Source organism: Myiozetetes cayanensis, unplaced genomic scaffold, assembly GCF_022539395.1.
Source record: "Myiozetetes cayanensis isolate MyiCay16 unplaced genomic scaffold, myiCay2020 scf1, whole genome shotgun sequence".
Taxonomy (NCBI): domain Eukaryota; kingdom Metazoa; phylum Chordata; class Aves; order Passeriformes; family Tyrannidae; genus Myiozetetes; species Myiozetetes cayanensis.
In genome coordinates, this window is record NW_026086604.1 from 35,852,863 (window position 1) to 35,879,367 (window position 26,505).

At 39.9% G+C, this 26,505-nt stretch overlaps 1 protein-coding gene across 1 annotated transcript in view; it reads right to left on the minus strand.

Annotated features, from left to right (window-relative positions):
- The window catches only part of RAB2A (RAB2A, member RAS oncogene family), a 41,445-nt gene extending 20,642 nt beyond the window's left edge, over nt 1–20,803 (minus strand). Inside the window, exons 1-3 of the mRNA XM_050329133.1 lie at nt 20,456–20,803; nt 10,229–10,300; nt 6,641–6,708 (exon numbers count right to left, since the gene is read on the minus strand). Of these exons, the coding sequence (XP_050185090.1) occupies nt 6,641–6,708; nt 10,229–10,300; nt 20,456–20,501 (186 nt within the window). The 5' untranslated portion in view covers nt 20,502–20,803. The remainder of the gene's footprint in view (nt 1–6,640; nt 6,709–10,228; nt 10,301–20,455) is intronic.
- Between the last annotated feature and the right edge of the window lie 5,702 nt (nt 20,804–26,505).

The following is a 26,505-nucleotide window of genomic DNA, read 5'->3' on the forward strand; positions in this document are numbered from 1 at the left end:
GGGGCTGTGATGTGGGGAATAAGGGGGGCAACAGTCACTAAATAATTGTTAAACAGGGTATTTTCAAAGGCCCTATTACATCCAGTACAGGTGACACAAGTCTTTATTCCAAGACAACCCCTGGTTATAACCACTCTCAGAACTACACTGCAGTGGAAGTGGGGAGATGGACAATATTGTTGGTAATAGCCAGACCATGACAGCGATTTCAAATGCAGAAACTCCAGCTCAGACACAGCTGCCTACAGGAACCAAAACTGCACGCTGAGCAGGCCTGAGCATGCATCCTCTCTCCTCAAAGAAACAGGTGCTAGGTCTGATGTCAGCAGATCACTAATCATGAAAAAATGTGGGCCTCTGATAAATAAGCAATGTTTTAAGTGCTGGCTGTTTTCTGTACTGTAAGCTTTTACAATTCATATCATATTAGTCAACAAACTTTTCGATAAGATTTACATAATCATAGTTCTAGAAATCACAAGTCTTTAAAAGAGTACAAAAATCTTCATCCCCCTTGAACAGCATGAATATACATCCCATGTGCTTCCAAAAACATATTTCAGTATAGAGACCAAAACAATTTCAGAATAATAATGTAAGCAAGACATGAAATGTTATCATATATAGCGACCTCAGGTCAACTAAGACGCATGGAGAATTAGGACCTGCACTAAAGTTTTCAGGAACATTTAAGCCATGCAACTCTGTTACCACAGACACAGTATCTGTGGCACACTTAAGAAAAGACTCCAAGTGCTACTATTCCCAGAGGAAATCTCTGTGTCATTTCCAAGTGTGTGGTGTAGTCACATGGGTGTCAGTTGCAAAATGGGTTACTTGCAAGTTCTTTACCTGCATATTTTTGAATCTATAAACTAAGGGAAAAAAAATTAAAAGAGCCATGACACAGGACAAGAAAGTAGTTAATAAAACAGGACCCACAAGAGAGCACCTCCCTAGAAAAAAGTAAATTTTGCTGAATTCTCTATTCTCAATGATGAAGGATTTGGAAAGTTTCTTCAAGGACTAAGTTATGTGAGTGCATCCCAGCAGGTCTTTACCATCCAGGCTGACCAGCAGTTTTTATTAGGAGGAAACCTTATAGTATACATCTACGTGAAATTTGAGAAACCACAAAACACCATAGCTAGTAGCTCTAGACTCCCTCACTTTTAGAACAGGCGTAGGTGTGTGGTATGTTCAAAACCAGTGACAGAACATCTCCTTCACATTGGGAACTCCTCATTTCATTTGTTTATACTTTCCTAAGTTGTATAGACATCTAAGAAATAACCAACTTACACAAGTGTCACACCACCTCTGACAGCTGCCAGTTGGGAACTACTCTACAAAGTTGATCCCTGGAACAAAATGTTCCAGTGAGGGGAGCAATACATACCTTTATATATAGTTTTGAAAGTTATAAATAAATTAACAGCCTTTTAGTCACACGGTAACTTGTTTATATAAATGCATTCATCTTTCTTACAATCGTGTCTCTAATCCAGAATAAACAGAATTTTAAGGTGATTTACTAGCATGTAGTACAAATAGGCACAGTAGTGTAAAAATAAAAAACAACCACTGTTGTTTCCAGCAAAGTCATTCCCAAACAAGAACAGAACTAAAGACGCTTATGAAGAAGAATCCATACCAATATGAGAAAGTGTCAGAATTTATGTGAAGGATTCAGCCAAGTTGCGTTGTTGTTTCAGAATAACCCCGTCAGCATGAAGAACTGAAATTTCAAGTGGACTACAGATCCCTGAGGGTGAAACTGTACATATGTCTAAATACAGACAATTTGTACATCTGTCCCTTCTTCCGTTGGTGTTGAATAAATGCCATTTAGAGATGTAGAGCAATTCCCAACACATCACAGAAATAAAGCTTTAGCCTTCCATTATTAGAAGTACACTTATGGTTTATCTCAAGGTATTTGAAACCTTTAGGTTTTAAGTAGCTATCCTCACTAAAATGGAAGTTCTACTACCTAAAAAAGTGAGTCACACTCCTCCCACTTAAGGTCTTGTCCTGAGCAAGAGTTTGCTCCACTGTTGTAGAAGGCTATGGATAAACTGGCAAGAAATCTAAAACCAGTCAGAAAATAACACAGATATTACAGTAATTCAATAACCAAACACATTTAAGCATGACAAACAAAGGTTTGTGAACAGTAAGCTAAAAGGTGTATCAGGTTGCCTCAGCTTCTTGAAGTGCCAGCACGGGTGTGAACAATAACTTAGCTACCGGCACTGAAGTTCAGATGATGGTCATACTACACAAACTGCAATAGGATTAACCATTAAATGGACAAATCTCCCTACTCCACCCTCAGATACACGAATCCAGAAATAAGTTAATCCTCCCACACAGCAGCAAACACCATCTCCGAACTGAAGATCAAACTAGTTTCAGGAACCAAAGTAGATCCTCTAAGTTCTTGATGTTACTTCACAGCAGTGTAACAGAGGGCCATGACACACAGCCACATTCATGCAGGTTCCAGCGTTAAAAAGTCAAATTAGTAAAAGCATATAAAAGAATACACCAACTGTCCATGAACATAAGAGTATGTTCTGACTACCAAAGCAAGCAGAAAATATCATGAAGCAGACAGTTGGTAAAGAACTCTTGGGGGTGAAGTTTACATCCTAGCAATTGTCAGAATCAGTAAGATGAAATGGATATTCATTTAATGAATGAGGGAACTTCATTTGGTTCTACTAGATCTAAAGCAGTTGCAACTACATGAAAAATAACCTAATTTCCAAGAAGATGTAGTATATTCAGAATATCTGAAAGTGAACTATGCCTTCAACAATTACGTCTCCTGTCTTCCCCAAATGTGCTTTTTTGTGTAAGCTCTCATTCACTAGAAAACACTGTCAATTCAATTAGAAAACACACTTGTATGGAAACCAAGCACTTACTTGTAATTAGCTTATAAAAACCAATTATTTCAGATATTTCATCTGTCTGAGCAACGCTAAGGTGGTATATAAACATAATAAAAACATGTTTTAATCACAGATTTCCATGAAATAAAGCTGAAATAGATATTAAAAATTATAACATTTTAATACACAGGAAAAAATCTCACTCGTGTCAATTTAGACGACAGTAGTATTACTTAGTATCATCTTTGATCTCTGCTGCTGCAGTGTCTGAGAGAACTTAAATACCCTCTTTCAACTACTGCTTACTGTTGCTCATCAACAATGACTTGTTAGTAACAGTCAATACAATACAGAACATCCCCCTCAACAACAAAATGAAGGCCACTGACTCAGCCTGGTAACAAGCCAGCATCTCTCCATAACAATGAAATACTTCTGAGGAGAAGCCATTTTAATATTTCTCAGTGTTATGCTGCTGCCACAAAACAACCAACCTCATCTACACAGCTTGTTTAAACTCAGAAAGCTTAGCAGTTTCCAGAATTGGGAGTCATTTTAATCCTTACTTGCTGCTGTACACTACTTCTAGTTCCCTAAAAGATATTTGTGCAGCTGACACTAGCTCAAATACCACACTTCCATAAAAGAGTAGCTTAATTTATCACAATAGGCAATCACCAACTAATCAGTTGGACAAAAGTATTTCTCAGTCTATCCAACTACTGAAAGCCACTACTAAGATTAAAGACACAGTAAATGAAATAATCTAGAGACAAGACAGACAAATGAACAATTTGGTTCCATATCTCGACTCCTCTTGACTGACCTAAAGGCATCAAAAAGGAAAAGTGAAACCTAAGGACTCACAGACCTAAACACCTGGGCATGCCTCAGCACACAGCAGCAGCAAGCCTGCAGAGCCCAGCAGTGGGGAGATCCAGAGCAGCCTGCAGCTAGGAGAGAACAACAGGACACACTACTTGCTTGTGCTGACACGAACAGCAGAGCCAAGACTGCAACATAACACTAAGTATGTGAGGGCCATACTGAGTATCTTTCATAGAATGTGAGTTTGCAGCTGTGGGTTTTTTTTTTCCTCGGGATGGGTGAGTTTTTTAATCAGACTAGCTTTACTAGACTACCAGCTCACAGGACCAAATACTGGACTACTTTCTAATGGGTATACGTGCATTCCTTGAGCATATCTTCCCATCTGGCCTCATCCAATAGGAATTCAGTTTGTATACTCCCATATGAAAAACAGACTGCAGTAAGCAGAACTAACTTCCATAACACAATCCTGATCCAAACTAAGATGCTAATGAAAAAGTAAAATATTCTTGAGTTCTGATACAAGAAGGACACAAAAATGGATCTCAGAGACATGTAACATTGTTAGCTTCAGCTGCCCCTGTAAGGTATGACATAGTCCTGCAGTGAGGTATGCTGCATCTTCCATATGTTCCCTTTAATAAGACACACTTTTCCTTTGAGCTCCAGTGATCTACCGAAGACAACATGAAATCATCACTGTTGCCTAGAAGAAATCGAGTCAGAAAAACCTGAAATTTTGATTCTCTTAAGAAAGCAAGTTTATTGTTGAACAATCAAAACAAATTTTATTCAGTTCTCCAATTCTTATGTATCTGCTCAGGATGCATCCTGTTCAGTGAAGGATTAAAAGCAGGTGTGTAAGGCTAGCACTAAATCAGAGAGATGCTGATGTGTGACTCAGTAAGCACCAACAGCAACAAAATACTTCACGTCTTTCCTTTGCAACAGGTGTAAAATGAACTTTCTCTTATTAAACAGAAATTGTTATAGCTTAACAAATACAGAGAAACCAGCAGTAACAGTAGCAGTCTTGGCTAACAGCAAATCAGGGAATACTCAATGCAGATACATGATACAGGCATAGTAACCTTGGTCATTATGGAATACTCTTTTGTGTCCCATAAGAAAAGTATCTCTTGAGAATTACCTCATCACATTTGTTATTTTTGCTATTCCTTCAACACCTCTGCATGCAAGACCAAAACTGAGACAGTGGAATTCAGATATGCTTACAAGCCAAGATTAGGTTAGAATAGAAATATCTCATATTTTAAAAATCAGACCATAATCTTTAAATTAAAATAGTTAAATAACCTTTAAATTTAAATAGGTTAATTTTTAACTATGGCCAATACACTAAGGCATTCATTGCTTACAAAATAAGCATACAGTCTACTCAGTGAATGGAAGTTCTCAAAATTTTTAATTTCTGTACGATATACTTAAGAAACTATGCAGAAAAAAATCCCTGCTCAAAAGGAGTTTATAAATTATAGTCAAAAGCAATTGGGTTGATATTTTGGATATTAGACAATTTACATGCATTCAAGATGACAGACTCCAAAAAGCCACTGAGTCAGAGGCACCAAGACAAGCACAATCTACTCAAACATAGTTGAAGTTCATTTGTATCCGAGGAGATTAAGAAAATCAGTTCAAAAGCCAAAGAAAGACAGTGGTTGCACTAGTAGTAAAATTAGCACTTTTGGCTACAGAGAATCTGTCCAAATTTTAGAAAACAAGGATCAATCTAGATATATTCTCATGTAGTCACAAGATATACCAGATGTTTGATTATGAGGTTACTGTTTTTGCAGATATTTGCTTGTTTACTGAACTTAAAAATGCTCAGCCACCTTGGTAATCAGCAATGCACAATTATAGTAGTAAAAATGTCCAGGGCATAAGAAGCCCGAAGTAAGCTGACCAAATCGTTCTACACCTTTTCACAGAGAACTTCCAAGGAGACATGGGTGTCAGATGCCACTTCACATCATGAGTTGGTAAAATAAGTAAGGTCTTACCTAGGAAGTTCACTAAGTTTACATTTACATATACACATATGTGGGCATGCATATATAAATGTATGATCTTTCACTAACTTGCTGCACCAAAAAGAGCACATACATGAGGCTACGGTTCATGTACCTGTCAGTTTCTAAAGGTATCCTAAAATGCTTTTGGAAAAGGGAACAGGCAACTCTGCTTTAGGGAACAGTTAAACACATTTGAAAGACAAAGCTATCAGTATGAACATCTTAAAGTTGTTTCATGTAGACAGTGAGGCTGACTACACTACAGTAAAGTGGCAAGAAGAAAATAGCAAATGTATGTTCTTAACCTGAACTGCCTCGAAAGTCAAAGTCTGATTTTGGAAAGCGTTTTGAAACTTTAAGCTTTTACTAATCCCTTCTTGACTATCTGAAGTATTTACTGTCTTTATGATTATAATGAACCTTATTCTTAAGTGTTCTTTTACAAGAAGTGAGCCATATGTTTTCTTCTACCTTAGAAATGCAAACATTTCCTATAGAGAACTTGACTAAAGCTAGTAGACACATCACAACAAGATGTTGTATTTACCAAACCCTGCATAAATGCACAATTTTTATTCAGAGAAATCTAAGTTGTTAAAATTACAGAAGACTTTCACAAAAAATGAGACACCATGAAATGAAGTCTTACAAATCTGACAGTGTTGAGGAAATTAGTGTAAATACCAAAAAATTGCACTAAGAATACATCACACCAAAAAAGGAAAATTTAGCAAATTTTTAACTTCATAGAAACCAAAGGAAGCTGCAAGACAAAGTGCATAGCATGAGAGTTGATAGAGACCTTAGCCAGAATAAAGGAAAAGTTAGTGGGGCCATAAGTTTAAACAATTTTTACGATTTATTACTTACCGTATCCCATATCTGAAGCTTTATCTGTTTTCCATCAATAGTGATCATTCGAGCACCAAATTCTACACCTGAATAGATTTTACAAAAGTTTACGTTATTAGCATATATCAGAAAGAGGAACATCAAATACTATGAAAGCAAGAACATAAGTTTAAGTTCACTCAGCATTATAGGAAATAATCTCTTTCACAATCTGCTTTCAGTTATTTTTCCAGGTGCCTGAAAGAAACGGAAAGTTTTCAAGAAGAAAGGTAACTGTTACTGTCCAAGTACTTTAAAAATGCATTAATTAGAACAAGAGTCAGGGAGGTATTTCCTACAACGTTTTCCAAAATATTTAGTAGCTCTAGATTGGAGGGGGAAACATATTTCCTTCTGAATGCAAACAGGAAATTGAAGTCACAGTTATTTTAACACTGTACCAATAACAGACTACTGAAGCTGGTTTAGAAGAAATTAAACCTACAATTCTTTATCAGTAAAATATTCTATTAAATGAGCATGCAAAATGTTACCTTCAAAAAATAAATTTTATTACTGTATTAACTAAAACACACCAGTCTATGAAAAAAAAACACTTCCAAATTTCTAGCTAAAGATCATATTTAATAACTGACTAAAAAAAAAGTTTCAAATAAACTTAAGAAATTTCTTCAGTAGAAAACTTCAGCCTATAATATCATCTTTTAAAGCAATTTAAAGATCATTAACAGTAAATCAAGTATAAATTGAGGCTATTAATGCAGTATTTAAAATCTGACAAATGGCTAGAGATAGTAGACAAATTTAAAGGCTATTACACTTCCATTAATCTATCCTTCATATAACCATTATTTCAGAAAATATATAGGTAGCTGAAGTTTGTCTAAAATTGATCGCTGTCTAGACTTGGCCTCAAGTCGTCTTTCAGTTTAGCAGCCCTGATTTGAAGTATTCCAAAGGTCTCTTCAAAAGCTTGTTTAGAATATTTGAGAGTGCAAAATGATTTTGGGAAAGGGGGCAGTCCCATCCCAACATGATACTGAAGCCAAAAAAAAGTCATGGGCCAAAGACCACTGTGCTCTTTAGCAACCAAATAACTTGCAGCAACTGTATGCAAAGAAATCAAAAGAATGGATGTGGAGAGGCAGCAAGGAGGAAGCAGGTGAATGACAGTGCTCTCTCTGAAGCCGAGTGTAAAGCCAGGGGAAGGTCCTTGCACTGCTACGAGTGTAAACACTGCAAGTTTTACTTGATCTCCATATGTGGCTACAGAGCTGCTGATTTAAATCCAGTAATCTTCCAACATGTTTAGTTTCTACACACTACACCATAAAAAAATGAAAAGGATATTTATCGTGTTCCATCAAAACATCTGCTGAGGAAAAATTCTGAATTTGAAAAAACACAAAGTTTGACAGTAAGTTTGTCCCCTTAAACAAGGAATAGAAACTGTTGAGGTTTACAGTAAGGGCACGTCCTAAGGGCAATGGGTAAACCAACTATAATGTTTAAATGGCTCTTATCACCCATATCTACCTACATATGTGGAGGGGGCACAGTTAGGGTTGTGTGTGTTGTTTTTTGCTGTTGTGTTCGGGTTTTGTTTGGGTTTTTGCAGTTGTTTTGGGTTTTTTTCCCCCCAAACTGCATCATGCAGCTAGCTTCTCCCTCTATCTTTAATTTCTTTTAATAACAGATACTTCAATTACCAAATGAAAACTAAATGGAGATAGTTGTCATATTTTACGTTTTTAGAGTACACATCACAGTTACATACAATTCTTTATATAGTTCAAAGACAGAAAAATACCTGCTTCTATGTGTTCTATCCTCCCTCCCTCTCCCATCTTGCTTTCATTAGTGGTAAAGTTTCTCTCATAATTTCTTAAACCTTGGAGATAACATTTTAGGCTTGTTATGCTAAAATTTGGGGCTGATTTTTGCACAACTCCAGATGCAAAGGCTGTGTCCCACATGTTCAGTTTCAGTTTCCCCTCTCTTGAGCTGCTCACAGCAAGAATGGAATCTGCAGTACCACAGGCTAAAATCACTGTTTTCAGGACTTTTAATATAATCAGTTGGGCATATATTAATTAACATCAACTCACCCTAATCTTGTCCCACAGGGGCCTTCATATGACATAGAACCCATGTTTTTAATTTTCTCTGTCTTTCTAAATCCGTTCAGGTAATTGGGAGAACCTGGCCAAAACACACACACACACATGCCCTAGCAGTTATGGAGGCTGTTCCCAGCCTCTTCCCCTTTCCAAGCAGCTTCCCACGCTCCATTACTGTATTTCTCATTATGTTGCTGTCTAGGTTCACCTCCTCATCTCACTAATTTCTGTTCTGCTCCCAGATTTCAGTGAGCTGTACACAGACAAAGAACTGGCACTACAACCACACTGCTGAGGTGAAGCTGTTTCTCACAGCCTATCAGTCTGCTGAGGTGACAGGGCTGCCAAAGGCACAAGTGATATACAAGGTTTCATATATTTGGCAGGCCTAAAGAGAAAAAGATAACTCATGCCTCTCTAAAGAACTCAGACTCTTTAGTCAGCCAGACTATCTGTTGCCAAGACCCCAAATATCCGAAAACTGATGTTAGCCAAAAAATTTGAACTGTATGAGACAGCCACACAAAGTGTGGGAGGACTGTCAAGAGAAAGGGAAGCCATAATCAAACCACCTGACACATTCTGTTACATGAAGAATATCTGTTTATATTTCAAGCATCTATTTCAGTACTCCCAAACTCAGGATGCCTACCTATTCCAGGGCACAAACTAAAAATAGAGACTAGGAATACATTTTGTGCTCATGATTAGAGCCAATAGGTTCCTCGAAATAACATCAACAAGTTTAAAGGTTCTGCAACCTTACTGAAGACTGGCATCTGCTATACTTAACACCAAAACGTATCTGCAAACTAAGCTTGCCCACCGAAGAATTTATTTCCACACTATTCCTCATATTTTGTGTGGAAAGATAAACAAAAGTTTGTATAATTTACTGAAGTTAGATCAGAGGCAATGTGTTCTGTCAACATGCATTCATTTCCCTTAGTATCAAATCATATGTAACATAAATGGTCCACATCCAACTGACGAGTTGGGAAGGAAAACCCTTGTCCCTTCCATAGAGTGAATACATTCACACTTCAATCCTTTTGTATCTAAAAGTTAGTCTTCCCAAATAGTAAATTTTTTTAATTCATCTTTAAGGTTAACTTTGCTTTAGTTTATCTGTAACTTGTCTTCAGGGTTTTGTGGCTAGGCTAATATTATGTTCCCTAGTGAAAAAAATGCCACTTGCATCACCATGAATGCATTTCAAGCTTAGTAAATTCTTTTGTTCCCAGCTATCAGTTTCTCGGAAGAGGCAGTTAAGATACTGCAGCTATGTATTTCTTAAATTATTTCAGACTGTACTTTCAAAATAAGAAAAAAAAAAGACACCCCCCCCCACTTGACTTTGAGAGCTAACAAATATTTATCACCCAGAGATTCATTGTTACCTTAACACAGCACAAATCCTGCATTACCACAGCATCACAAACTCACCACCTAACTACTGGCATTGTGCAGCATAAAAGAGACCTACCAATAGTGAGATCATGGACTGGTTGAAACCGCTTGTCTGTAAACTGTAACAATAAACATGATTTCCCAACACCTAAAAGAAAGAAAAGAAAGAAGTGTTAAGCAAATTTAAAACAAACAAACAAACTGTAAAGAATCAATAGAAATTAATTTAGGCAAATAATATATATTGCTTAAAATTCATACTAGAACTTGAGAGATTACATCTCACCTATTCACACTCCCATCCATCTCCTAATTTATCATCTGAGTAACATCTGTGGTTGCCTAAACCCACAATATATTACTGTCCACTGGTTCCCAATAGGCCAAAAAGCAGTCCAAGAACTGGCAACAACTAAGTTCACAGTACAGTCAGACAGACAACATAGTCCCCCTCCAACCTGAGTCAGAAATCAGAGTAACTATTTCACATTACATGGACGTTGGTCAGCAAATGGGCAATTTCTTCTCTATGTGAAAGCATGGAAAAGTAGAAGTTAATGCTGCCGAAAGTAGTATTCAAACTACCTAGGTTTGTAAACGTAATACTTTTTATGGTTAATTTTTCCTTGTTCTTCTACTTGGAGGAGTTGTTCTTCTAGTTTTGTTCAGTCAAAGTTTGTATTTTCAGCCTTTTAAAATGTAACAGTAGTATATTTACTTTACACGTATTTAAACTCTCAACAATTATCACATCACATACAGTACTGTAGCATCCAAGTTCCTGCTGTACTTTGCTTTATCTGTCCAGCAAGATACAGCCATTTTAGTCACATACTAGAGGTCAGCAACAGCTCATCAGAAGAGACATATCTGGTAATAAAGGACACCAAACAAAGGGATATGGAAAAGAACCACACTGCAGACACAAGATAGGCATACTAGAGGTTTGCATAGAGTGACACTGATCTTTCTTATTCTGAACTCAGCAAAGTTAGAATGGTTTAGAGAGGAAACAAAGCCTACATAAACAATCACCACCCATCTGTCATTTTAGACTTAAAAAGCTTGGATCAGTGGCCAGTTTCATCAAATTTAACAGAAATGAGACCTGCATTTAGTTTTGTCACAAAATGAGTTGTGATCAATTGATGACACTCAGATTAATATCCCAAACATTGCACTAATTCCAACAACCTAGGCCAGTTATTGGTGCTGCTGTCTTTACTCTCTTCCCTATATGCCCATTTCTCCATATGGCTTGGATGAGTTTTGAAGCAATTTCAATTGTCCTCTGGGTTAGCACACTAATCTGACAAGAAGAGTGACAAAGTAAACAGAAATAGCTTAATGCAGGGTCAGACAAGCATGAGAGTTCATTCAAATGAGGGAAAAGAAATGCATCAGCCAGCAGGTCAATAACTTAGAGTGGCATGGAACTGTAGTCGAAGGCAAAATTTGCATCTGCCTCACTAGATCTCTTTTCTGTAGCTATTTGGCTTATGATGGCAAGCTGTCAGAATACAAGCAGCTTGGAAGCAGGTACAGATTTTGTTCAGAAAATATCAGTAAACATGAGAAGTGAAGGAGGAATGGAGGAAAGCGCTGGAGGTAAGAAAGAAATAGGGAGGACAGGCAGAGAGCACTGGAGCTGTAGGGACAGAGAACACAAAACTCTAAGGAATCTTAAAGTATTAATAATCCCACTCACAAAACATTCTTTATATATAAAGACAACTTTTTTATCACCATTGAAATACAAGTGCCCAATCACAGAACATAATCACCACCTCACTTACAAAAAACAACCTATAAGTCATACCAGAAACAGCTTTTGCCTTTAACCTTAGAAAAATTATTTCAGTATCACTGGATAAACCAGAACCTCAAACCAATCCAATATTCCTGCATAAATCTTACAAATGTTGGAACAATATTTCATAAGCTAATTGACAAAGTGACACTTGACTAGGTGTTCCAGCACTAGTTCTCAAGTGGCAATCTGATATTTCTTTCTCTTATAAGGCCGGTGACCAACTTGGTTGGAGTGAACAAACAAACACCCTCATCAGCAGAGTGAATATGACAGACAAGAACAGCCCCTGTGATGCAAGCCCTGTCTCAGACTGGCACGGGATGACTGCACCTCTAGTTACACCTCCATAGCAGGCCTTTTAGGAGCAGACTGCAGACTGATGGCTTCACACACAGAAACAGAAAAAAACAAGTAGTTTCTCTCTAATGCCATTCCTGATACTTCAAAACCTTACAGCAAAAAGCCATCTGAAAATTCCTAAGTTTTGTATTGCTGCTGGCTGACACAGAGGTTCAAAAAGTTGCAAACAAGGTTGTCATGCCTATTAATTTTAGGTTATAACTACGTTGTTGTTTATATTAAAATTCAAACAAAATGCAACTATTAATAGTTTTAAGATATTGCAAGTTTGTATCCCAAAAGTTCTTACGAGAACAGTTCCTAGCCCATACGCTTCCAGAGCCTGAGCAGACTGTGCTATCACAGACACAGCCAGGAATATGTATCAGGAACAGGAGCTGTATATGAACTCCTGAGTAGTTTACCACCTCATGACATGAACAGATGCTGCAAAGATCAACTAACAGTTGCATGGCAGCTAACTCCATGGCACACAGGTGGCTTAAAGTAACTACACTAGTTAACTCTAAAAGCAGAGTGGCTGCTCACCAGGTATCTCGTTCACTCACCACTGTAAATATTAAAACATGAAATGAGGCAGACACTGTGAAAAGTAGGTGAGTGTGTCTTATGATAGTCAATTGTAGAACACAAAAGGGATAGATTCAGTTATTTATTAGCTTATTCGGCATTTTACTGCCACAATTATTTTAATACAGCTTCAGATAAACCACCCCCAGAGGAAAAAAAAAAATTCTAGTATTTTAGAGCAAGAGAGCATGGATACACTTCAACAATCACAATAAACAAAAGCTCTTGCCTAGGAACAAATGCAAACAATGGATTATGTGCTCAGAGGGGAGGCAGCTTCCTTCTTTCCAAGTGCCTGTTTCAGGATCCCTTTGCTTCCTAGTACTCAAACAGTGATGGGAAGCAAAACCTGTGCTACAGTAATTTTACCCTCCAGCTCTGAATTCCAAACCAGCAGACTGAGTCCGTTCTCCAAATTCCTCTGCCTCCCTTAAAAGCTCCCTCTTTATCCGGGTGCCACTCTGCAGTCAATTTCCCTAAGCAAGGCACTGCCAGAGCTTTGCTATTGTCCACTTTGGCACAGCTTCAACACCTCCCTCCCTTATATCAACACTTGTGTTCATTCCAGGGCTCAGCAAGCCAGGGTAGCTCAGTGGTAAAGCTGCCCTCTCCCCTCTCGCTCATAGGTTATGCAATGAATTACACCAAGAAACGGATCCAGCACAGGACTATAGTCACCCAAATACTAGTATGTGCATGACACTAGGGCTACAAAGTATATAACAAAGTTAAGGGTTGTTCTTTTGAGTAGTGAGCTGAACTCAAGGTAATTAAAAAAAAAAAAAAAAAAAAAAAGGCAGCTCTGGAACCACAGCACAGGTGATGATACACCTGAGCGAGGCTTTGGTTTGGCTAAGAGAGCTGACTTGCTTCTCCCTTCCAGCTCCTATGAGCTCCTTCCAGGCTTTTTTTTAATCACTAGACAAAACTCGTAAGTGTTCCTTCTGCTGATGTTTGCCTTGAAAAGCTGACATGGCTCAAAACTAAAAATGCCCCAAAAATGGGGGCAAAGGGGCTAATATAATTTTTTTACTTGCTCACCCAAGCACCACTATAGCCCAAGAAAGGTGACAGAGGAAAAGAATTGTGGTGGTAGTCCTCCCAACCTGGGTTTCAAAACTGAATCCTTAAGACAAATCTCTTCTGTTAATCTACCTGCTGTCTCTGATGAGTGGACTCACTCCTTCCCACACAGTTCCACCTCCTTACTCAAAAGGGCTCTTGCACTGATCTGACCATATCTGCTATTTGTTTGATTTTGTTTTTCAAATCATCTCTGCCAGCTGAGTTGGCTCTCTGAAGGATCACACAAGCAGTGATGGTGACAGCTAAGAAGCAGCACAGTTCATAGTTGAGACAAGAAGTGGTAACAAAGTCTACTCACTTTGGCAGCAGATAAATACTGAATTAATTCAGCCATCTCACAGAACTATTTTTCTTGTGGTTGTTTCACACAACAGAGTGATTAATCAGCTTACCATCTACACAGATGAGGACCTACTTCCCTTTTGATCTTGCTCTCACCAATCCTCCAAGGTCCAGTTTCCTCCCCTGAAAGTACTCCAGATCTTGGAAAGCACAGCTCCAAGGCCAAATCAGCTGATTCAGCCATTAAGTAAAAACTTAACCTAAAAAGTAGGTAGCTTTCTACTGTGTTAGTGGGTTGATCCAGATCATGGCAGACTATCAAAGTCACCAAAAAGTAAGGGAAACAACAACTCCACTCACAGAGAACCAACTATGTCAGCTTGGATGTCCTCGAAACCAATGCCACAACACCAACTGAGCTGAAACAAGCTTCCCACTTCACTTATCTTCTTTCAGAAAAACAAACAAAAATAAATCTTTAAATAGCTTAAGGACATTTTTAAACAACAGGCAAGTCTCAAATAACAGATTTTAAAACTTACTTGGATTTAAACCCTGTAATTGCGTAGTACAAATGTCACAAGATTTATACCTCTAACCTGGCTTATGAGGTACTTTTAGTTCTTTCTAGTAGTCTGCAGAGCTTCCAGATGTTTAATAAGCCCTTTTCTTATTGCAGGCTGCAGTTCATTCACTCTCTTCTTCCTTTCCAACCACAGCAAGTCAGGAAAGTGTAGTACTACCCTTTCACAGGACTAAGCATAACAAGACGTTTACCTGAAGCAAAGATTTTTCTTAACCTCTTTTCAGCCAGGTATCTGTTGGTCAAAACTCTGCCATCAAATGGGAAAGCTTTATTTAAATTTATAGAAAGGACAAACTAAAATATTCCAAACTGTCAGTTACAGAGCAAAGGGACTTCACACAGAAATGTAAACATGGACAAGAATGGAAGAAAAATAATCTCCAAAATGCTTCACAATGGCTACATAATTTGGAGAAAAGTAGTGTAATAAAGATGGCCTTTTTACTCTTTTAAAGATGATTCAGCTTCAGTACTTAAGATTAATTTCAACAGCATTATTTGAAGTCAATGATTTAACTTTTCCTTTCTACATAACAATTAGCAAAGGTCTACAAAGTGAAAGGAGCTCTTCAGCTTAATCATGTTTCAGTTTGTATGGCACTATTCAACTGCTAACTGCAAGTTTAAAAAATAAATAAATAAAAATATTTTTTAAAAAATTAAGCTACATGAGTCTATAAAAAAGCCACTTCATGTCCTGAATGATGACAAAAGATTTAGAAACTGCCAGTCATTCATAATAAAATGGTTTTAGTCAAAATCGGGGTTGGAGTTGGGTATTTCTTTAGCAAGGAGGTGTTTGGGGTTTCTTTTAAATAAAGTGTTTGAATTAGTACAAAGGTGCACAATAACAGTCTCATGAAACCACTGGTACGGACAAATACTTACAGTTTGTTAGTACTAGTTAACAACTTCTACGATGCTAAGAAGATGTACTTATACAACACCTAATATTCTTTCAGAGATTCGCAGAATCACAAAATATGCTGAGTTGGAATGGACCCACAGGGATCATTAAGTCCAACTCCTGGTCATGCACCCCTTCCCAGGAGTCATACCATGTGCCTGAGACATTGTCTAAACACTTCCTGAACTCTGTTATGCTTGGTGCTGTGACCACTTCCCTGCAGAGCCTGTTCCACCATCCAACCACCCTCTGGGTGAAGAGCCTCTTTCTAATATCTAGCCCAAACCTGCCCTGAGACAACTTCAGGCCATTCCCTCAGGTCCTGTCACTGGTCACCACAGAGAAGAGATTAGTGCCTGGTCTCCCTTCAGTCTCCTCTTCTCCAGGCTGAACACACCAAGTGCCCTCGGCCACTCCTCATATGGCTTCCCCTCAAGTCCCTTCGCCATCTTCATTGCCTTCCTTTGGACACTCCCTAACAGCTTAATGTCTTTCTTATATTGTGGTGCCCAAAACTGCACACAATATTCAAGGTGAGGCCACAGGTGAGAGCAGAGTGGGACAATCCCCTCCCTCGACCAGCTGGCGATGCTTTGCCTGATGCCTCCAGGACACGGTCAAGCCCTCCTGGCTGCCAGGGCACTGCTGACTGATATTCAATTTCCATCAATTAAAGTATCATTGAAAGAGTCAAAAAGTAAGAATAAGGAGTACAGATCAGTACTCTGGTATTCAGTACAAACAAGTTCTCAAGCTATCACGGGGTGTTAACACCACCTCTAGTGGGATGAAAACCTGCCTAAGCAAGAAGTGCTATATACTTGCAGAAATTAAGGGTAAGAGACTCTGGTCATGCACATTGCCAGCTAGTAACAGCTGCTGTTCCAGAACAAAGTGCAAAAACACTAGAAACATTTCGCAAGGAGGACTGAAAAATAAGTCAAATTCAATCGCTTAATTTCAACATTTGAGTCTCTTAGACAAATGAAATGGTTGACTAGACAGCCTACTTTACTCTAGAGAGTAAGGAGGATTAGATCACCTAGTAATTATATTTTTTTTCATCATCATCTCCTAATAAGAGTAACTTTGAGATACTGTTGGTCTAGAACTAGCAACTATCTGCTGAAATTGAAAGGCAAAAAACTCAGAGGGTTGCTGAAGTAACACACCCAAAAAAAGCCGAAGACAGACCTGCTTATGGAAGATGCCGCAACACTGATCATAGAAAGACGTTTAGGTGGATGACAACTGACAAGTTATGTTGGTGGCAAGAAACCTGACCATTGCAAAACCGATACTTCAGGTGTACTAAAGTTCAGGAGCATTCTCTGACGGAATCTAGTAAATATACTCTAATATAAGAAAATTCCGTTTAATGAGTATTAAATATTCTGAAAAAAAAAATTCTAGCTCTAGTCCTCACAGAAATCTTGTATCATTCCCAGTTTCCCATGTGGTACATTGGTGGTAACAAACATTTAAGTAAAAAAAGATTTCACCCTATACAGAAAAATATCTACAAAGAAAGTGACAGACTTTCAGTCACCAACTGCAGAAACTGCCAATACTTGTATGCCAAGAGTATTCACCCTGCTCAGAACAAAGTCCATCTCAACTTCGCTTGGTGGCCAAAAGCAGATGTGTAGGGAAGAGTGGATGAAGACACCAACTCCTACCAGCAACCAAAATGAAAGACACCACCAACCGCAAAGGCAAAGGTCTCAGAGGTACAGCCCTAAGCAGAATAAACCACATATGCTTCTAAATACCTTTGCAAACTCTTATAATGCTTTGGAAATATTCAGATCAAAAGATTTTTCCTGGTCAACTGTCACAGCAGTCAATATTCAAAATACTTCTATTTTTCTCTTATAGGTAAGGGCTCCATGAAACTCCACAGTCACTGTCCCACTGATACAATGTAAAACCCACACAAATTTATGGCAATATTGTTTGAGTACCTGAAATACACCCAAGCCACTTCAGGTCTCCCCCACAACAAAAAACTAACTAGATCCTAAACCAGTTCCAATTATACAGAAAAAAAAATAAACATTAAAACCATAGAGTTAACAATCAGATGAGAATCAATCCCACATTCACAAAGCTGCCATGCCTGAAGTACCAGAAAAAAGTCAGTGAATGTCCATGACCAATGAAGCAGGCAACGCAAAGGGACAAGAGCTGTTGAGCACAAAGCAGTCTTGCTCAATCATTTTCTGTGGCTGTCATTTTAAGAGACTGAGATCATACTGAATTCCTATGTTTAAGCAGATGAAACCATGTGGAATCACAATTCAGAGAAGACACATGCAGGTGTCTTGTATAACTGCAGGGGGTTTTTGTTCGTTTGCTTATGGTTCATACAACCCACTTGGTTTTTTTAGTGCTGAAAAGAAAGAGGAGCTAAATGTTAACATCTGTCCTCAGCTGAGTCTTACTTTTCTCCTACAGTTTGTTTACAACTAATTGCTGAGTCACCAGGCAGCTGAGCCATTTCCAAAGACTCTAAATCAAGTATCAGAGACAAATTTCTTGATCACTATGAAATCTACGTAGTCTGCAAGGCCCATGGCATATCTTCAACTCGGTGTAATGCTGTGGGAGATCACCACTGGAACTGAACAGGACAGTCACCATCCACTCCTAGTTTCCATCATCGGAGCTGTGAGTTCAACTGCCTTCATCTGAGGAAGAGTGCTAACTCCTAAACCATCACCATCATTTTGGCAACAGACAAATATGAACAATATAAATTGGCTCTTCAGTACTAGCTCTATTAGAATACTTAAAAGGCTCATAGGAGATCTAAATAAAAGCAAAACCAACTTACCGCTATTGACATATTTAATTCACTTCAAGAACAATCATTGCAGGAGTTTTAATTAGCTTCCTGTAGCAACTCAGAATAAAAGCCACAGGAATTAAAAAAATTACCCAAAACCCAAACTTGTGAGCCATTTTCCTCTCTGTGTTTCCTTTCTCTACCTTACTCTTCCCATATCTGGCTTTTAAGCAGCTGCAACTATTTCAGAAGTGACACACATGAATTCTGTATTTCACATTTCAAGCAAGTGCAATGCAAGAGAGCAGCACAGACCATTACACTGAGGCTATATCATTGTAAAAATTTAATCAGTATACAATCAATGTACCAAACCAACTGTTTGCTGCTGTCTCTACCACTTCGATGATTATAGTTTTCAGAGATGCACCAGAATTGGCTACACTGTTTCTGAACTGTGCACTACCATCTTGTATCACCCTGGGCTGAAAAAGAAACCTCTTCTTGCTTCTCCTGAATTTGCTCAGGTGATCTCCTGCCCTCTGGTTTAATGAACTGTCACTCAACTAAAAACTCAAAAAAAAAAATCAGAATTTTCAGTAATCATCTACAGCCTACTGCTTCCAATACGGTCATTATAACTCTGATATATTTCTTAAGATTCCTTTGTACTACAGCTGCTACTGCAGTAGCCTAAAAAAGCTTTCAGAGTTTAAATGTAGGTTTAAAAAAAAAGGACAAAAATCACATAGTAGTTGCATCCAGTGTATTTAACAACCTCATGTGTAACGCAACTGTAATGTATAATTATGATCCAGCAACAGATAATTTGGTTCATAGGTATGAAGTACAATTATGCAGCTACCCTTAGAATACCATCTAAAATAACAGGTGTATCCTCAAACTTATTAAAGGAGGCATTTAGACAGGTATGAGGAAAACAACAAAGCAGATGTACAATACACAGGCACAATAGTTAACTATGTTAGTTGCCATGTCCTGGCAACAGTTTGATCAATGCTACTCCCATCCACGCTAGGCTGAGGAGGCATAAAACACACCGGCAAAGGGGCTTCCAACAGCAATTCCTAGCAGCACATGGCTCTGCCAGCAGCATTCGTAAGCATTATTTGTCACACGGCAGCCAATTACAAATCGAATGCAGTAAATTTTTAAAAGGTGTTCAAGGCCAGGTTAGGTGGGGCCTTGAGCAACCTGGTCTAGTGGGAGGTGTCCGTGGCTATGGCAAAGGGAGGCACAGGACTAGATGATCTTTAAGGTCCGTTCCAAACCCTTGACATTTTATGATGTAGTATGTTTTAAAAAGTGGCAGGAAATATCTGGAAAATCAGTGGTATTTAAAGAAAAAAATCCTTGTAAATTAAGACTGGAGAAGCTAGGGCTTTTAATTTTCCTTTGACAGCATGTCTTCACACACTTTGCTACAGCACCTCCAGCCGAGGCTGGAAAGAGCATCCTTGCGGCCTGAGCTGAAGGTAACTCACAGCAGCGAGGCACAAACCTCACCGCGGAACTGCGGGGTGGCGTGTGGCACCTCTCAGGCCTCGCTGCAAACCGGGGGCACTGCCCAGGAACAAGTTCCGCTGTGACACCTTCTCCCTGCCCGCTGCCCGCCTCGGCCAGGGCCGTGACACAGCCCGAGCCGCCCCGCGGCCCGTCAGCCGGGCCCGGGGGCGGCTGCCAGGGGCTCAAGGCCTTCGGGAGACAAGGCCGAGGCGGCGGGCGGGGCCCGGCGCGAAGGCGGAGGGGAGACGGCGCCTCCTCCCCGCGCGGAGGCACCACGTCGGCGGCACTGCCAGCACTGCGGAAATGGGCGCGGGGAGCCGGGCCCGGCCCTCGGCCGCCCGCCCGCCCCGCCGGGCCGGGCCGGTCCGGTCCGCGCCGACCCACCTGTGTCGCCGATGATGATGTACTTGAAGAGGTACGCGTAGGCCATGGCCGCTCGCGCTGCCGCTCGCGCTGCCGCTCCCGGGCTGTCCCGCGCTCGCTCCGGCGTGACGCGCGCGCTCGCCGCCCGGGCTCGCGCTGCGGAGAGGCGGAAGCGGGTTAACGGCCCCCGGGCGGCGCCCCCGCCCGCTCGCTCCCTCCTGCCTCCGCCTCCGCCGGCGGAGCGGCTGCGCTCGCTCGGGTGGCCGCTGCCCGCCCTCCCTCCGTCCCTCCCTCCCGCCGCGGCCCGGCGGTGTCGGGCACGGCAGAGCGCGGCGGCGGCGAGAACAATAAACAGGCGCCGAGCGGCCCCCGGACTCTCCGGCGACGTCAGCGCCCGCCCCCTCGCGCCTCCCCGCCCCCGACCCGGAAGTGCTGGGGCGCGCGGGCGCCGCCCTCCCCGCCCCGCCCCCCGCGCTGAGGGAGGTGCGGCCGGGGGGGCTCGCGGGGGGCGGTCGGTGAATCCCGGGATTAGTGAGGCAGCCTGGGGCCACATCCTCTTGTTCTGCAACTTGTTACGTGGGAGAAGAGACTGATCCCCACCTTGCCACGCCTTCCTTTCGGGCAGTTGTAGAGAATGATAAGGTCCCCCCTGAGCCTCCTTTTCTCCAGATTAAACAACCCCAGCTCCCTCAGCCTCTCCCCATAAGACTTGTGCTCTTCACCAGCCTTGTTGGCCTTCTTTGGACCTGCTCCAGCACCTGAATACCCTTCCTGAACTGAGGGGTCCAAAGCATAAAACCTCTAAGCATAAACAGTAATGAGCAATTTGGTACAAATTATCTTCATAACATATAAAACCTGAGTTCTGGCGTGGAAAGGTTTTTTTTCTTTTTGTTTTTGTCCTTCCTCACTTAACTGGAAGCAATGAGCCAGAAGGGAACCTAATTTCACAGCTGGTGTTTAGGACTTTCTACTCAGAGTTCACATGGGATGGGTGAGTTGGAAGAAACTTCAAGGCCTTCCATAGTCTAAGCTTCTTCATGAAGTGTCCTATGTACCCAGACCTTTGGACCTGGAGCAGGTGAAGGCAGCTTGGCTCATGGGATCGGATCCACACTGAGGCTGCATCAGATGCCTGGCAGTGGTAAAGGGGGCAGGACATTCCAGTCAGGTCATACTGATGATGCTTTCGGATTCCCTTCAGCTCAGCTGTTTGTTGACTCTGGATCAAGGGGACTGTTGAAGAGCCATTGGCAAGTTCTTCATATAAACTCACATTTTACTCCCATTCTGGCTTTTAACTTTGTAGAGGTGGTCAACAGATTGAGCCAGCACTGACCTACATGGCTTCTAACAGGTGTGCATCCAACTTACTTGTGAAATTATTCAATAAAGCTGATTGTGCCAAATCCTGTTGTCATATTTCATGACCTGAAACCCAAAATGAAACTTTTTTTTTTTTTTTAATTTTCCCTGTCCCCGGCAGATGTGCAAAAAACTCCCAACTTTGCTAATATATAATTGGCAAAGGCATTACTAAAACTTTTAAATGACTTTGCTCCAGAAATTCACCTAGAAAAACTATCTTCAGCCCCAGTGGGAGGAGTGGTCGGTAAACCCACGGACACTAATAAAGAGAAAGGAACTCTTTTTTATATTGTAAACATTCTATCTACCTTTTTCACATAAAAAATTCATGTTTTCCATGACCACTTGTCAGACATTTGTCTCCTTCATTTTTTTCTCTTCTGTACATCTTCCAGTTTCTCAACATTATTTGTGAAGTGCGAGGTCCAAAACACCAGCCTCATCAGCTCAGAACAGGCAAATGAGTATCTGAAGTCTTATCCCTCTCTGAAGTGATTCTTTTTTCTTTTTTTATCAACAACACATGAATATTATTTTTCATACTAGATCCCTATTTTAAACAGTTACTACTCAAATTTATCTATACATTTGGTATCTCCTTTTTAAGTACTGTTTTTCCTTTGCTAAATTTGATCTTGGCCACTCAGTTTAGCAAAAATGTTTGATTTTTTTTCCTTTTCATATCATCTCAGACAGTTTTGTGACTCAGATTGTTCACGACACTATTGAACAGGTCTTGCCTGGACAGGACAGAGCATTGAAAAGTGGCATGCAAAATTTTCTCCTAGTTTAAAAATCCCTTACACGCTGAAGAGAGCCATTTCTCTATTATTTTACGTACCAGTAGTTTTGATATACATTTTTGGTTTTTGACAGTTCCTGTCCAGAATGGGTTTTCTCAGAGAAACAGGTTTTTGACTTGTTTCCTGTGAAAGTCAACCTTCCATTTTTCACGTATCACTGTGTGTCTATGTTCCATGTCCTAATAGTGATCATGAAATCTGGCATCTGGATGGAGCAGGGTACCTCGGCTGAAGGAAAAGCTGCAGTTGGGGTCAGCTGTCAAACCCAATCAAGAATTCACACTAAAACAAGTCTTCCCAAGTGCTTCCTCAGCAGCTAAGCCCTTCAGCTGGCATTCATGCTGTTAGCATGGGTTTCTGTGACCTCAACCACTGGGGAAAAAAGCTGTAGGAGATAAGGCCGTAAGAAGATAAGATCTCATCCAGTATAAGTAAATGTTGTTGCTGCTGAAAGGGATGGGGCAGCTCTGCCTCCACTAATCTGTTGGTGGACCCTCCCTTTTTCTGGCACTCTCAGGGTCCTCTGCTGAATGAGGGAACAGGAGTGGCTAAGCTTTCATTTTTTTCATATTAGTTTTCAGAGAAAACCAAACTGGGTCCCCCAGCCACACCAACAAACTAAAATGCTTTTGACAGCCTTGTCTGTTGGATCCCACCTCTGCCCAGCTGTCCCCACTTCTCACAAAGGGTCCTGTGGCTGTGAAGGCTAAAACCTGTTCTGTGAGATCAGTCATGCAGGCAGGTATTGACTCTCAGGATGAGCCCTCTCCTTTAAATGCTTCTCCTGTGACTGACAGGATGAAGGAGAACTGTGTGAGCTTCCCTGTCCTTTTTCTTCAGAGCCTTTCTGTTATTCATGAAATGCTCCAAGTCTCCATTGGTACTATCCGGGTTTCCTACATGATTGAGCCACAAAGGATATTAATCTGAGGGTTGGTAAAGTCTTGGTAATCTGTCCTCAGCATCCCAGGGTAAGAAGTTTCAAGTGTTTGATGGGGACACACTTTTTAATATGGACTATAGCGATAGGAAAAATGAGTAATGGTTTTAAACTAAAAGAAGGAAGATTTAGACTAGATATATGGAAGAATTTTTTTAAGATGAGGGTGGCAAAGCACTTGAACATGTTCCCCAGGTAGGTGGTAGATGCCTCATCTCTGGAAACATTCGAGGACAGGTTGGATGGGGCTCTGAGCATCCAGATCTAGGTGAAGATGTCCCTGCTCATTGCAGAGTGACCTTTAAATGTCCCTTCCAATCCAAACAATTCCAAGATTCTATGAGTCTATAATTCTGTTTACCTCACTGATAGGCATTTGAGTCTCTTAGTTCCCAAATTATGTGGTCTTTATGACTTCCAGACAAGCCAAATTGGCCCGATGTGATTGAATTAGATCTGATAAAAAAGGGGAATTCCACATTGTAGAACTGCAGTTTGCTGATGGGGAGAAAATATAGGCAGTGCAGAATGCCCAGTGAAACTCAAGGTACTTTTAACATAACCGCTGAGCCATCTGACAGTCTACTGGCTGGACTAACAGTGCAGAGGGATGCAACCCTACCCGTTTTCTGCTTTGACAGCCTGCTAAGCCACAGAGGTAACCAACTTGCAAGTGACCCACATGGCAGGGCTATGCCCCACTGACTTCCTCGGTGATTACTCAGCTTGGGTCAGTAGCTGCACAGTGGTCAGATAGCCAGGCCTCTGCTGGTTAGCCAGGCAGTGAGTGGCACTGGGGAGGCATTACCTGTGCTGTTCTGTGGAGTATTTCGGTCATTTGTGATGCTACTGTTGGGATATTTATTGAATCAGTGTTTGTCAGAGGCTTGCAAGGATAATATGCAAGAATTTGTTGCTTATCCTGTTCCATGGTAAATATAAACTAATTTGCTACTGGATAAGAGACTCTTCACCTACATTATTGAGTGTTATCAGCTGTTCTGCAAATCTGAGATACCTCCAACTAGATATTAATGCAAAATTGATTTTCCTCCGAGTTATGTGTAACATACATTTCTTTAAATACTAATAAGAGGCGTGTAAATAGCTACTGTAATAATACTATTTTTCTCATTCTTTACTTCTCACCCTCTGAATTTCTGTTTTCTAGAAAAATTTAAATCTTCTTTTGTTAAGCATTAGTACTCTAATAGAAGGCTACCATGAAGTCAGATTCACTGACTCCAGTTGATATAAAAGAAGCATTGGTTATTCAGTATTGAAGCATTGTGCTTGCAGAGGGTTGTTTTACTTTTGTTTGGTTTTTTTGTTGATGTTCTCTTGAATAATACATGTCATCTGTGAGTGATTTTGTATCTCATGTTCTCTAGAAGTATGATGAAATGCTTCACTATGATGACTGTATTAGGATTATATTCTGGCAAACTCAATACACTTGAGAAAACTGCAACTTGCTCTTTTTTCTGTGCCTCTTGTTTTTTGCCTGTATTTCCATAATTTATCACTGTGCAAACTCACTTTGGGTTTTTAGCAAAGCCTTAGGTTTTGCAGGATCCTTTCCACTGAGAGTGGTATTTAGGAAAGAGCCATGAAGGCACACAAAGCTCGGGATACTCTGCAGAGCAAAACATTAGACATGATTTTTTTATGGAAACTAAATGACAAAACCAGAACTCTAGCATAACATATGAATACAAAAACTTTGATTATATTTTGCACTGCACTACAACTTAACTGTCAGAAATCATTCTCTACCTGCTCTTCAGTTTAACTTAAAATTTTTAAATCATTCCTTTGTCCAGTTAAATTATTTATACAGTTACTGAGAAGGAAATGTTATTTTCTGGTGTCTGAAATTTAATGTGTCTGTATGTACTTTTTCTGAACATTAATTGTATGCTGCAATTTATATTATTTGTGAATTTTTAAAATAATTTTTAAAATATTAAGGTTTTGTTATATGTAAGTAACAAGGAAACATATAGCATATTTTATTTATTATAAATGTTGAGAATGGGAATCCACCTTATGTGGAAATAAATATATAGAGCAGATCCTGCAAGAAGGCATTCAAATACCCCTAAATCTCAGTGAAGATCTGCCTTTGTAGTGAGAATTTCTGAGTACCTGTTAAGCATGAAAAGGTAAACTGGAGGCTAGACTTCTGAGTAGAGTACATAGAAATACGTGCCTGTGAGTGATGTGTGACTTGGGCTCTGAGGGTCCTAGACTAGGCAGCTTTGGCTGGGATTTCAGCTCACAGCTGTGCACAGAGGCTGTTTCCCGCTCACTTCTGTAGCCTCTCTTTTGCTTGCAGAAATACATCAATTTTACTGATGTCAATTTGTATACTTTTAAAACACCCAAGCTAAGTTACATTGTTACTATTGATCTGGTGGGAAAAAAAAAAGTTTGGAAATTAGTTTCTTTTTTAAAACCTTTCTTTAGCACGGTGTAGTATTTAACTAACAGTCTTAGTTAAATGCTCTTAGCTGAACATTAAAAATAAGATACTACATTTCTCCAGTCACTATAATGTTTTATTACAGTTAAACTACATCGATAAATAATTTTTGGAAATTAAAAATTCAGTTCTAATAGCATTTTTTGTTTTCAAAATATAAACTTGAGACTACATTTTTAAGCCGGTGCAACACAAGGTAAATTATAGTCCTTCAGGTTCCCAGTTGTATTCGTATTTTAGGTTTTTTCACCCTTGGAGATATTTACATTACTTCTGCTTTATCCCTGCTTATTTACTAATGGCTTTTGCCACTGTTATCATTTCACCCTGTTTTTCCTTGCAAATAACCTTGTTTTTCACTGCCTTGACATAAAAATGAACAATCTGATAAGACAGCTCATGATGAATTTTAATGCACTTTTCCCATAAAAACAGGGAAAACAATAGGATCCCTGAAATAACCTTGGAATGGCTG